At 33.6% G+C, this 15,169-nt stretch overlaps 2 protein-coding genes across 4 annotated transcripts in view; one reads left to right on the top strand and one right to left on the bottom strand.

The window, feature by feature from the left end:
* Positions 1 to 9,216, bottom strand: part of LOC134708031 (protein C-mannosyl-transferase DPY19L1-like) — a 311,728-nt gene extending 302,512 nt beyond the window's left edge. The window contains exon 1 of one of the 2 annotated variants that reach the window (XM_063568274.1): positions 8,984 to 9,216. In XM_063568274.1, the coding sequence (XP_063424344.1) occupies positions 8,984 to 9,155 (172 nt within the window). In that variant the 5' untranslated portion in view covers positions 9,156 to 9,216. The remainder of the gene's footprint in view (positions 1 to 8,983) is intronic. The other variant, XM_063568275.1, reaches the window with a different exon arrangement.
* Positions 9,217 to 9,391: 175 nt separating this feature from the next.
* Positions 9,392 to 15,169, top strand: part of LOC134708032 (protein SPMIP7-like) — a 73,212-nt gene continuing 67,434 nt past the window's right edge. Inside the window, exon 1 of one of the 2 annotated variants that reach the window (XM_063568276.1) lies at positions 9,392 to 10,086. In XM_063568276.1, the coding sequence (XP_063424346.1) occupies positions 9,555 to 10,086 (532 nt within the window). In that variant the 5' untranslated portion in view covers positions 9,392 to 9,554. The remainder of the gene's footprint in view (positions 10,087 to 15,169) is intronic. The other variant, XM_063568279.1, reaches the window with a different exon arrangement.

Raw genomic sequence — 15,169 nt, 5'->3', positions numbered from 1 at the left:
ACATTTACCTATAAATGTCCAAATATCATAAATCTAAATACATGGTTAGATTCAGCACATCGAAGAACCCCATACATTCAATTTTTGTTGAAATCAGACAAAGGTTAATTTTGAACCCCGATTTGGACCAACTTAAAAACTGGGCCCATAATAAAAAAAACTAGGTACATGTTAAGATTCAGCATATCAAAGAACCCAAAGGATTAAATTTTTGTTAAAATTTAATTTTGGACCTTTTGGACCTTAATGTAGACCAATTTTTAAACAGGACCAAAACTTAAGAATCTACATACACAGTAAGATTCGGCATATCAAAATACCCCATTTTTTCAATTTTTGATCAAAACAAACAAAAAGTTTAATTTTGGACCCTTTGGGTTCCTTATTCCTAACCTGTTGGGACCAAAACTCCCAAAATCAATCCCTACCTTCCTGTTATGGTCATAAACCTTGAGTTTAAATTTCATAGATTTCTATTTACTTATACTAAAGTTATTGTGCTAAAACCAAGAATAATGCTTATTTGGACCCTATATTGGCCCCTAATTCCTAAACTGTTGGAACCAAAACTTCCAAAATCAACCTCAACCTTCTTTTTGTGGTCATAAACCTTGCGATAAAATTTTATAAATTTCTATTTACTTAAACTAAAGTTATAGTGCGAAAACCAAGAAAATGCTTATTTGGGCCCTTTTTGGTCCCTTATTTCTAATTTGTTGGGAACAAAACTCCCAAAATCAATCCCAACCTTCATTTTGTGGTCATAAACCTTGTGTTAAAATTTCATAAATTTCTATTTACTTTAACTAAAGTTATAGTGCGAAAACGAAATGTCTTAAGACGACGACGACGCCAACGTCATACCAATATACGACCAAAAAATTTCAATATAAAATGTCATACAGTCAGGCCTAAATTAAAATATTGTTTGTTTGCCCTTTTCCGACCCTACGTTTTGAAACAGGGTAGGTGGGTAGGTTAAATATTTTATTTTTCTTTCCCAAAAAATATCTTAGCTCGGTACATTTTTTGTCATGGGTTGGCAGGTAGATATAATATTTTATTTTATAGAAACAAAATCTGCACGATATAATGTTTGTTTGTATTGCTTTTGTTTAAGTATGCTTATTAATAAGTTTCTGGGACTATTAGTACATTAACTAACTACGCTTCCACTACGACTATGCCACGTTTACACCACGCTGTTCAAGACCATAGTACGATTCTAACACGCCCTTGTCGTCCTCGTCACGCTCTTCTTTCGACCCGACTACATTCATACTACGACCATCATTCTCATTGGCATTTTAACATAAAATATATTTAGTAAGTCCAATCTACCTATAGAATCACATGAGTGAACAGATGATCACATGATGCAAATCAGACAGGGTTGGCAAAGTATTACCCGCCCTGGAATTCCCGGGTTTTTCCGGGCTGGGCAATACTCCCAGAAATGGGTAATACTGGGCATTACTGGGCAATATGATTTTTTAAGCTCATTTTAACACAAAACAGTTAAGACTTGGTGTCGTTTCATAGTATTACAGCTAAATATATACTTTTTATACAGATAACCATTGAGCCCTTTCTAGAAGAATGAAAAATTCAATTTCATTTAGTTCTTCATTAATTCTATATGTAAGCAGAATGCAAGATTTGCACATTTAAGAATAATTATTCTCGTTTTCACAGAGATTAGACCGTTGGTTTCACGGTTTGAATGGTTTTACACTTGTAATTTTTAGGGCCCTTTATAGCTTGCTGTTCGGTGTGAGCCAAGGTTCCCCGTTGAAGGCTGTACCTTTTAACGGTTTACTTTTATAAATTGTTACTTGGATGGAGAGTTGTCTCATTGGCACTCATACCACACATCCTATATCTATTGACATATCGGTGTCATCGCTGCTATCATTCACTAAAATATTGTCATTTGAGCTTTATGGACTAGCAATAGATTGTAATTTCGGTTGGATTGCAGGGTTGGCAAAGTATTACCCGCCCGCGAATTCCCTGGTGGGAAAACCACGGTTTTCCCGAGCTGGGCAATACTCCCAGAAATGGGTAATACTGGGCATTACTTGGCAATATGATCTTTTAAGCTCATTTTAACACAAAATAGTTAAGACTTGGTGTAGTTTCATAGTATTATAGCTAAATATATACTTTTTATACAGATAACCATTGAGTCCTTTCTAGAAGAATGAAAAATTCAATTTCATTTAGTTCTTCATTAATTCTATATATGTAAACAGATTTGAAGATTTGCACATTTAAGAATACCGTGTTAATTACAAAGCATTGTTTTGATATTAAATCAAATTTTTGATAAAAATGCATTTTTTTAAGTGAATTGTTATACATTCATATTGCTAAATAAACAACCTTAAGGGGTCATGCCATTAAAAATGTACAGGTAAAATAAAAGGTAAAAAATATGACTATAATTCAGAAATAAACCATAATTGTTAAAACAACAATTCCCTCTATGTTTACATATACATGTAATTAAAAGTGGGCAAACCAGGATGACACCAAAATTTATAGAATTGAAAGGGCTGATTATTGTTACATAAACAAATCTGTGTTGTAATCTGAATAATTACTTATTAATTAGTGACAGTACATATACATAAATCTAAATGTATTTTTTTCTTACTTCTTAATAAGAGTTGTACTTATTTGAAAAAAAAATACTTTTTTGCTTTATATTTACAGTCTGACCAATCTACATGTAGACAACTAAAACAAGTTATATATATATGTCTTAAATGTATTACATTTGTGTTTGATCACTGAATCCTCTATGAAATTTAGACCAGTATTTTATAATACCCAGTATTGCCCAGTATTACCCACTAAAACCCAGTAAAATATGGGTTTTCCCAGTATTTCCCACTGGGCTGGGCAATATTCATAAAACCCGGGTTTTTGCCAAACCTGTTGGATTGGTAGTCAGACAAACTCTTGATTAGATTTCGTTACTATCAGAGCTCCCTCTGCCTCTACATCAGCCCCTACCACAACTTCCACCATCTTCGCTAGCCAAGGGTTACGATCCACTCCCGCTCTCTTCACCCTTGGCGGATTGAGCCAACATTTGTGATAACAATGTTGCGCCATCTATCGGAAGATAAAAACCACGCCAATTCCGAATACATTAGTCTTGACCAATGGTAGCACTTGAACTCTTCAGCTTGGAGGTAAAAACACGGTAGCGTCTAGATGCTACACACTTGGTAAAGCCGGAAATGAAAGCATACGTCAACATTCATGCATTTGTGCATGAAACATACACAGGAACTTCCATTTGTTGATTAAAAACATTCAAGTTTTCACTAAATATAGTCGTATGTTTAGGGATGTAAAGGCTTGTTGCACAAAAAACATGTGGCAATTGTTTACAAACACTTTCTACATTTACACGTGATCATGTTACAGGCGCATTTTGATTGGATGCAGCGAGTTTTGACTGCAACCAATAAAAATCCTTACCTTGTGTCTCCGAAATTTTATCTCAATCCGCCAAGGGTGAAGAGAGCGGGAGTGGATCGTAACCCTTGGCTAGCGAAGATGAACTTCCACGTGTTCTAGTAGATTTTGGTTGCATGCCAGTATTGTTTCCACGAAATCTATGTAATAATTAGAAATAGAAGGAATGGAACTGTATTGAAAACGTAGCAAGATCGCAGTATGAGCGTAGTATAATCCTGGTAAGAACGTGCTATAATCGCAGTAGAAGCGTGGTAAGGTCGTGTTGCAATTGTTGCAACTCTTTGTATGGTTGTAGCAAGAATGTGATGAGGTAGAAAGATCTTCATAAGCGTTGTGAGGTCGCAGATAAGCGCGGTGAGAAATTTACATTTTCATGCCACTCATACCGCGATTTCACCACGATCTGAATTTATTTTAGATCGCAGTGAGCGTAGTGCAATCGTGGTCTAGTTGGACTGGGGCATAAATAGTCTTCTTGTAGCTAAATTCATTCTTCTTGTCGCTAATTAGTGAGACCGCTGTGCTAAGCAATAGATGGAACGGTCGACCAGTTTAGTCGAAGGCATCATTAACATAATCATCCTGATCTACGGATCACCGAAGGCCATCCCTACATAGTGGGATACAAATGTTTTGTGCACACATTGACAATTTTGTATTGGACGATATTTTTTTTTATGAACCATGTTCTTCAAGTAAAAAGACACAGAGTAACGTACGTCATATCATGATTTTAGGTTTCAACATCGATTTCAAACAAGTGCTTTTAAACTCTAAATGCAAGTGTTCACTCAAAAACTCAAAAAAAACTCAAGTGATACCAAACAGACTGGACCTTATACGGGAAAGATAAAACCGAGGATTTGGGTAAAAAAGTTTTGAGCTGGAAATACAAATATGGACCATAATTTGGTATTCGGCCTTTGGTTTCTTTTTGTATCCTTTTTTATAAGTTCTAAAACTCAAAACTTTTATTCTGTGGGTTGTGTTGGTGTTAGAATAGTATTAATGGAACAATTGAGTTTTTCGAGGAAAAAATTAATACATTTTGATTCACCGTTTACGTGACAGGAAACTTATCAGGAAACCAATCTTTTTATTTTCTTTATTTTGCACAATATATTTCAAAAGACATAAATGAACACCATTACTAGTGTTACTTGCTTCATGTTAATATTTAAAATCTATTTTCAATGTTAAATTAAAGTTTTTTTAAATGCGACAGGAAACCATAAGAAACCGAAAGCATTTTTTTAGTTTTATTTTATTGCAAAATCTGTTTAAAATAATCTGAACAGTATACTTTTTCTTAAAATCCAACGGCACAAAAATATGGTTGTATAATCTTTGAAATTTGTTAATTTCAATTTTTTTTCTAGGGAAGAGTAGCATACACTTGTATGTTGATAAAAATAATGGCATCTTTAGATGTAGTTACAACTTTTCTTACAGTAATTCACAATTTTATCACTTTTCTATAGTTATAGGAAACGAGCCCAATAGCAAATTATGGTCCATATAAGATTTTTGGTAAGAACGAAAAAATAAAATAAAATAAAATCTTACTGGTAAATACAAATAAAATATTTTTAAGCAGAACGAATTTATAGGGTCGGTTGATAAAGGGCAAACAAACAATATTTTAATTTAATTAAGCCTCATCGTTAAAATTAATGTTAATTAATAGTAACTTTGAAAAACAAATAACAGCTAATCATCATTTCTTAATAATTTTCAAGCAGTGTTAGGGAGGTAATCAAGCATATATATAATGATTATATATATATAATCACATCTTCATGCCTCATATATCATGTACTGTGGTACGCCGCTAGATTAAAAACTGACGAGGAAATATAAATAACTGGTCTAAACATCAACCCAACAATGTTAGATCTGTAAATTAAATTTTTTTTAAATTTGTAAAATTTGTTCTTCCCTCGATGGGATTGGAACCCATGCTACTGAGATATCATGACACCAAATCGCCTGCACTGTAGCCGTCCCACTAGACCACACAACCACCTGGGCTTCACAAAAATAAAGCTTTCGGTGGCTGTGTGTTACCTTTCCTGGTCAGTTTTAATCTAGCAGCGTACTACAGTACATGATATATAAGGCATGGAGATGTTATTGTTACAGATCAGCTCAATTATCTATAGTAAAGGATCCTACAAATTAATGCAAGATACAGTCACAGAAAATAATTATATTTATATGTTCGTCTGAGCCAGTGACAACTCTACAACAGATTTATTCATCGGATCACCAGCAGTGATGGTGATACATTGCTGTGTACATTATGTATATAATACAACTCGTCTAAACATCAACCCAACAATGTTAGAGCTGAAAATTTGCTTTCGCAAACTTTTTGTTCTTCCCTCGCCAGGATTCGAACCCATGCTACTGAGGAATCGTGACAACAAATCGCCTGCACTGTAGCCGTCCCGCTAGATATACAATGTACATTGTATATATACATATATAACAGTATCCTTTAAATGGAATTGGATTAACTCCCTTATACTGCTTTTAAATTGTCTAAATTGTTCTGTAACCATAAAAAAAAACTTTGTTTTTCCCCTTTTTTGCCCCTATTTGCTAAATGATTTGAGCCATAACCCCCCCCCCCTAAACCATCCCTTTGTAGTATGGAAACTTGTGATATAATTTGAGAGATTTATACACACAAACACAAGTTATTGACTGGAAACTACACAAATGCTTATTTGGGCCCCTTTTTTGGCCCCCAGATTATTGAACCCCCCTTGGAGCAAGAACCCCAAAACTCAATCCCAGCATTTCGTTTGTAGTAAGAAACCTTTATTATAATGTCAGAAAGATCCATACACTTTAACACAAGTTATTGTCTGTTAACTAGGAAAATGCTTCTTTTTGGCCCTTTTTTGCCCCTTATTTACATGTTCGGAGAAATTAACCCCAATCCAAGCCTTCCCTGTGTTAAATGAAACCTTGTGGTACAATGTCAGAGAGATCCATACAGTTACACTTAAGTAATTGTCCTGAAACTAGAAAAAAATGCTTGTTTTTGGCCCCTTTTGGCCTTTATAGACTGTTTGCCCCATAACCCTTAAAATAAATCCCAACCTTCTACTTATGGTATTAAACATTGTGGTACAATTTCAAAGCAGTTGAAATACTTGTACAAAATTTATTGTCCTTAAACTAGATAAATGCTTGTTTTGGGCCCCTTTGGGCCCCTAATTCTTAACCTTTGGGACCATAACCACCAAAATCAATCCCAATTATCCTTTTGTGGTTCTATAAACATTAATATTGTGTTCAAAAAATTTTGATTTCTATTTACTCATACTAAAGTTTTATCCAGAAACAATCTGTCTTCAAACATGTCAAAAGACTCTGAAGACGACGAAGACCTAATACCAATATACAACCAAATTTTTTTTTAAATTTGCAGTTTTATAAAAATGTTGCTTTTTCTTGAAATAAATTCAAGAACTCACATATTTGCAAAACAACACAATCTAAAGTCACAGTTTAGGGTTAGGCATTATGAGATGGAACAATCTATACTATTAAATGAGAAGACCTCATTTTGTGTGTCGCCTCTCTTCCTTCGATAATAAATTAATCATCATGTCTCTGTGTCCTATAGGTAACATGCATAGTCGCATTTGTCATCCATTCTTACGATTATTCAGGCCTAGTCCAGTCAAACTAAGATTTAACCTCAAACTTATTGCAATAGAAAATGTTTTAGTTCTAATCTAAAGCATTATGCCCTTTATATACATTGTACACAGAAAAAAGTCCCATAAAAACTAACTTGGAGAAAACTCAAAATCAGCATTTTTAAGTTCCTTTGGAAATTAACATTGGAATGGGAGATATCTCTTGCAAAAATGAGTCTTTTTTTTGTCAGTTTTTTGTTGTTTTTCTTGAAATTTATGTAAACTTTAAAGTATGATACTTTGATGGGGTAATAAGTTTGTATTTGACTAAATTATATTATCTTCTGCTCATGAAATGCACAAAACAAAAATGTTATGGCTAGATTTATTTTTTTTCATTCATTTTTCATTAAAAAAAATAGCAAATTTGAAGCTTTGTGACCATTTTGAGAAGAAAAAAATGTGAAAATTTGGTATTGTTTATATCTGTATATTATACTTTTTCAGCAACTTACTTATCTAAAGAAACTTTAAACCACAAAATGAATACATGCTTAATTATATTTTAATTAATTTGAGATTCTTTACCTTGACATTTTGAAAAATTCAATAAATGATCAACTAATGAATTACGAAATCTAGATTATAGCTTTATAAAAGATATGAAAACACCTTTAGAGATGTTTGTTATAGCCTATATACAGCTCAAGACAGCTAAAAAAATCCAGAATCAATACATTCAAATGAATAGAAGCGGTAAAATTAAATCATTTTTTTTTTATATTTCAGCCTTTTTAGCAAGACTTATCTCCCTTTTCAATCTCCATAGGAATTTTAAATTGTAACTTTTTAAGTCTTCCTCTGGTTCGATCAAATGGGACTTTTTTCTGTATATATTTGGGGTCTAATGCTAAAGATTAAAACTTAAAAATCTTCTGTTGCAATTAATTTCGGGTTATGGTCAAATTTATGCTACATGTAGATTGACTGGAATAGCCAGGTTTTTTTAATTTGTTGGTTTACGGATCTGCGGCCTTGATTTTGTCGATTGGCAGAATAAAAATAAAAATTGACTTTTCATGCTTTTTGTCTATCTAATGAGCATGCTTACTCTTCAAATTTTACGAAATGTATACTTATAATATATTGTATTTGCTAATTTAAAAAAGATGACGTTTTGATGACGTCGCATGGTGACGTTTTCGTACATTTTGCTTTTTCAGTAAACAGTTCATCTGTTGATAAATACTTTGAAAGTTTTGTTTATATCTAAATATGCTTACCTATGTTGAAAGACGTGCATAGTATCAAATCATAAAAATACAAATTGTTTAGTCTCTAGGAAATCTTACAAGATTTCCGTTGCTTTTTTTTTTCTAAATAGGTGCAATTTGGGTACTTGGTGCAATTTGGGTACCCTTACGTAAGAGTGTGAACCTGCGAGGTGCAAAAGTATATTGAGCGTAAACAGACCTGATACCTACGCGTATGGTTGGACTGTACAAGTATACTTATACGGTCCGGACCGTACGCGTACGGTCCAAATACTTGTATGGTCTGGAACATATACATTAAATACAAATAATTGTATCTCCTGTTATTGGTGATCGCAATACTGGTATAAAAATTTTGCACTGTTGTACGACAGTGCGCATAGTTTCCGCGGGACCTTATACATTCAATTATTGAATTCGGTTCCTTACCTGGAAAAAAGATTAAATCCGTACCGAAACAGTGTGCTTAAAAAATGTATGTCCTCCTTTTTTTTTTACATCATAACCCATGGTGGTACTCTTTAAAACGGAGGGACATACAGAAAAATGTGTACATACCTAAAATTAAAATGACTGCTTTTGATGTCAACGAAAAGTTGAATGCATTTTCCGAATCTCCCGTGTTTTTGTCTTTAGACTCTGATTTCCTTGTAAGTTTTTTCTTTTCAGACTGCGTTTGAATGGCATTATTACTGTTCTGGTTGAGTTGATTTCTTTTCCTAACTGCCATGATAATAATGTAAACTTTGCCGGCGTGTCAATTTCTACTTCCGGTGGCAAGCTGTTGTTTACTTTTTCCGTTAAAAGGGGAAAAAATATTATAAGAAAAACATTTTTTAACTTTTGTGAAAAAAAATTGTTTAAAATGTTTATCTTTTTTTTATAAACGGTTTCAATTGATAAAAAAAATTATTGAAGAACCTGAAAAAATCTCCGACGGGCACTTGCTACTTCCGGATTTTTCCTTATATGGTGATTATCGTATATCCAAGGGTAACACGGTAGTTTACATTATGTCGGAAATAGCATATCGATAACAAGACTTTTAAATTTGTATAATGGGATTTTTATTGTAGTAGATTGTTTAAAATTCATCTTTTGGTTAAATTGAACGGTTCATAAACAAAATATGACTGAAGTGTTCACAAATGTGCCTGTGTTGGCCGATTCAACATTTCGGACCCGTCCCAATTTCGAGCTTTATTTGCGAAGTGATGCAAATGCTGGTGGTAACACTGTTCAACAGATTCAAACTCATCGCCGTAACCGGCAGATGAAGTTTCCAACGCTTACAGGTAAGGCAGATGTTGATTCATTTCAAACAAGTAAACAGGAAAATGCCTTTAAACGATGGAATGACGATGGTGATTTTCGTCCACCGGCACCCTACCGTGATTACGACAATATTGTGGACCCTGTGTCAGGTTTTGTAAGCGCGGGTGGTGATGTGGATAGGAACACTGGACACAAAAAGATCAATTCATTGGTACAGTTGAATGATGTACCTCAAGCAGAACCGCCACAAAAGAAAAATTCTGATAGACTGGCTGATGAGAAGGCACCTACTCCATTAAGAAGGTCAAACACATATGCGCCAGGTGCCCCTTCAATGTGGAATAGCAGAAAAATATCAGACGGATGGATAAAATCGCAACTCGGAGGTATATTTGACTTTTAAACTTAAAAATAATAACGTCTACGTTTATTTTATCTATATACTAATAATGTATTTTACCTTTCTGAAACCAAGTTATCAGACGGCCTGTATCTTATTTGATTTTAAAACACAGTCACACTTATCATAAAATAAGCTAAACTGGACCCCTGTTGTGTTCACTTATCGCTACATTGACCCCCTGTTGTGTTCACTTATCGGTACACTGACCCCCTGTTGTGTTCACTTATCGCTACACTGACCCCCTGTTGTGTTCACTTATCGCTACACTGACCCACTGTTGTGTTCACTTATCGCTACACTGACCCACTGTTGTGTTCACTTATCGCTACACTGACAACAGGTATGGCCTAAATCCCGTGGTAAAAATTCTGACTACGGGATTTAATAATTCGACGAGACTAGTACATCATGGACTATGTTAATTATGTATTATACTGATAGCAAATCAAAGAAAAATTAGCACATTTATTACCCTACTGAGTTCTTAAGGGAACAAAAGATACCGGCTTAGTTTGTCCTGAGACTATGTTATAGTAGTCTCAGGTTTGTCAAGAACATGTTAACACGCTCGTTGGTCATTTATCTGTGCTACTACCGTGGGGTTAATTAACAGATACTTGTTTATTTTGCGGCATCGCAGTATTAACATTTGGGGTCAATTTCCTATCACATTAATTGGCCAATTTTATTAGCGAATCGTTGAATGTGTAAGACTCGTCCAATTATTGCCAATGCGACAATAGCTCCAACCCGTTCCTTCAGTGCGAAGCTTTAGGGAGCTACCATTTGATTTTTATGGGGGGCTAGGATGAAATTTGAAAAAAATAGGCAGGACAGGAGTTTAAAGGGGGGAAAAGACAGGAGGAGACACGTGCAAAAAAAAAGTCAGGACGACAATTTAGGTAAAAAAAAAAAAAAAGGCAGGACCGAACAGAACGAAAAATAAAAAGTCAGGACAGAGATTATAGCCCCCCCCCCCTGAAAATCAAATGGTAGCTCCCTTAGATAGAACGGCGGACCAGTTTAACAATTAAATAGGCCGATCTATTAAGAAATTTGCTATTTAAGATTTAAGCGCCCATCCATTGCGAGGTTCTTTTTCTTTTTTGTGTGTACATGGAATGAAAAATGAAGTAATAAAAACAGAGACTCTGATAAAACCGTTTAAACAAATATATGTGTTATTCTGTCTTGATCTCGAACCGCAACACCATGCACACGAAGAGGGAGATTTTAAATGCAATAAACTAAAAAGTAAAAGTAAAATTGATTTTGGTACAGTATTCAAGTTGTCTATCATGATAATTAATTTTAAAATCATTTTTTTTTTTATTGTTATAGAAACTATAACAATAAAAAAAAAACAAAAAAAAACATAGCGTTTAGTATATGAATACTTTTTAGGCAATGCCATGGCTATGGTTACATGGAAATGTAACAATAATACAAATATTATTGTTACATTGGAGACTAATTGCCGGAATGCACAGTTGGGTAATGAACCGATTAATTACGAATGTAACAATAATTATTGAGGCTACGGTTACATTGCGTTATTTCCATGTAACCATAGCCAGTGCCTACATTTTATGTATGTCACAATACTTCATATAGAAAAAAAACATACATGAAATGATGTCAAGATTTGGCATACAAATACATAATTAACATCATATGTCAATAATTTTAGGATAAAACAAAAATAGAACATGCGGTAGGACTGACAATCAAAGCCACCGGAGATCACAGAACTATGTTGTACATAAACATTTCAGTTTCGCTGATACATGTATCATTATCACGCTGGCACTTTTACGAGAAACCCAAATTGTCAATGCATTTATTTTACGAAAAGTTGTGGAATATCTTTCAACTAAACATATACGGTATTTTTATTCAGACGTATTCCAATTGTAGCCTTTCTCCAAAGTAGAGAAATTATTAAAATCGCGTAAATACTGAGAATAAAATGTTAAAACTGATACTACATTTGTAGTTAACAAATCTAAATGACGAGTATAATTATGTTAAAAATGTGACCCACGTCTACTTTTACTTCATAGTTATTATCAAAACTTCAAATACATATCGACAAAACAATAGAGTGACATCTGTTTGCTTTTAATACAAAATAAAATGAAAGCAAACAGATGTCACAATAATGGAAACGCATACATGTATATATGCGATTAAGTGCGAGGGGCAAACACAATAATAGCTGTGGTATAAACTGTGCAATAGTGTTTTTACTTTTATCAAACAAAGTTTGCTGGTTTAACTACTAAAATCATAGATTAAGATTTTCCCCCTTAGAAACCTCATAATCTGTATTTGGTTACTGTTTTAATTGTGTATATGGAAGCCGTTGTTAGGATATTAAATGTATATATCGATTTATAAATGATCCTTTATTATTTCTTTATTGTATTTAAATAGGATTATGATAGTATAAGAAAGTATATTATGTTGCATTATAATATAATCTGTATTGAAAAATTACACACATAAGGGTCAAGCAATACAAACAAACAGTTTTAATACAATGCAATACAATACAATGAAATACAATACAATATAATAGAACATATTTTAAAAGTTCAAATTATATTTTGATGTATAAAACACAAGCTTGTCCGACATGGGTCTGACCCTCTTAGTTCTAAAGACTGCTTAATGAAGACTCCAATATGACAAACAAGTTCAGGGATGGGGTTAAGAATGTGTTTTAGTTTATTAAATGCATCAAGATGTTGAAATAATGGTACATAGTCTTTTAAATAAGCAAAAAATTAGAACACAATGATATGTTAATGTCACAATACAACAAGAAATGAAAATCATCTAGGATATAAAAAGGAAGATGTGGTATGATTGCCAATGAGACAACTATCCACAAAAGACCAAAATGACACAGACATTAACAACTATAGGTAACCGTACGGCCTTCAACAATGAGCAAAGCCCATACCGCATAGTCAGCTATAAAAGGCCCTGATAAGACTACACATTTTTTACATAATCTTTGTGCACTTGGAATGTTTCTGTACCTTCCCAATTCAATGCCTAGGGAATGATCACTAAGTCTAAATTTTGAAAGTAACTGCCTATGTATGAAATTATTGCAATTTAAATATTCCTCAGACTGACAATTAGTTTTTAATTTCCCATAAAGACACAGTTTGGATGAGGAATCCAATTTTGAAAGTTTATTTAAAGTAGTTTTTTCATATTCCTCTGAAACACACTTTTTAATATTACATTTTAACACTTTTTTTTTATTGTTTAAGGTACATGTAGCAAAATACAAAGATTGATAAACTCCAAGTTTTAAAATGCTGTAACTTATTTTCTTAATAATGCTTGAAAATTTATACAAGTGGAAGTTTTAGATACATGTAGCTTTATAACAGATATTACTTTTTCAAATTAATTTCAAACAAATTAAAATAGATTTGCAGGTTTTGGCACATTTATAAATAACATTAACGTTTTGGCATCCTAACACAAAAGACAGTTTCTCACGGTTCGTCAACATGTTGAAGTTCTCATCTACACTGTTTATATATTCATAAAGTTCGTTCCTTAAATCGTCATAAAGCGGACATTCAATAAGTACATGTTCCTCAGTTTCAGTTTTATTTTCACACATAAAGCAAGTCCGTTCATGCATTGGTAAACGTTCGAAGCGCCCGGTTTCGATTCGTATGGGTGCAACCCCATATCTGAATTGCGAATATGCTCTACGTTGAGCAGAAGATAATAGTGTTTTTAAATAAAGTTCACAACTAATTTCGGTTTTAAATGTTCTATATGTCCTTAATTTGTTACTACCACCATCCATACGTCTTGCAGAAACTCTATGTAGATCTTCCGTCCACTTATTTTTAAAATTGGTTAAAATTTTATCTTTTATTTTGGCTAACACCATACGTAGTTTTGTGAATGTTCGTGTCATTATACCAGTAACTAATATTACAGGATTTAAACTGCTGATAAAGTCTATAATTTGAATTTTTACATGCTTTATAACGCCTAAAACTATGTTCCGCCCAGTTATTAATTCTTTTATGAAGTCGATCAGTGTTCATATACCTCAAACGATTCCAATGATTTATAACAGTTCGCCACTGCCTTACTCAAGGTGGTTTCCAGGCTGAATATCCATGCTACATTTGGTGTATACCGTCCGACTCCCATATAAAAACGAATTGCCTTTATATATTTTGTATCGAATTTATACATGAAAATGTTCTATCACCCACACTGCCGCTCCGTAGCTGATTGTACTCCAAACAATCGAGTCATACAATTTTGTAAAAGAATCAAACGGTAGTCCTCCAAAGTATTTATATTTAGATATCACTAGTCCCAAGGCACGGTTGGCGAATGCTGCTACGTGTTTCGCCATAATTTGATAGTCCAAATGCTCCGTTAACACTAAACCTAAGTATGTATATTTTTCCACCACATTTATATCAAGGTCGCCACATTTAAAACTGTTTATTGTCCTTGGGGTCGAATTTGGTCGGAAATGAACAACGTTTGACTGTTATGATTTATTGTCATCTTATTCTCTGAACACCAGAGCTGAAGTCCATCTAGCAAAACTTGTAAGTCTGATTCCGAGCCAGCTAACAATACAAGGTCGTCAGCGTAAAGTAGAATCGACACATTTTCCTCGTCAATATCTATTCCAGCATTTAATGAACATATATACGGTACAAGATCGTTCACATACATATTAAAAAGTAATGGTGAGAGCAAACAACCTTGTTTTAGACCACATTGAACATTGAACCAGTCCGTTAATTGTCCATTTATCCGAACACAGCACTCGACTGACTTATATAACGACACTATAGCATAATACATATTCCCGCATATTCCAATATCAAGCAATTTCTGAAATTTCTGAAATTTCGACAAACGTTTTAGCTTTCTTGCTTCAATAATTGACGATACTGACTTTATATGATCAGCAGTACTACGTCCCTTCCGAAAACCATTTTGACAATCATCTAAAATATTATTTCCCCCCTCCCATTCGAGCAATCGATTATTCAATA

This window comes from Mytilus trossulus, chromosome 2, assembly GCF_036588685.1.
Source record: "Mytilus trossulus isolate FHL-02 chromosome 2, PNRI_Mtr1.1.1.hap1, whole genome shotgun sequence".
NCBI classification, from domain to species: Eukaryota; Metazoa; Mollusca; class Bivalvia; order Mytilida; family Mytilidae; genus Mytilus; species Mytilus trossulus.
This window is presented reverse-complemented; position numbering and strand designations above follow the sequence as displayed.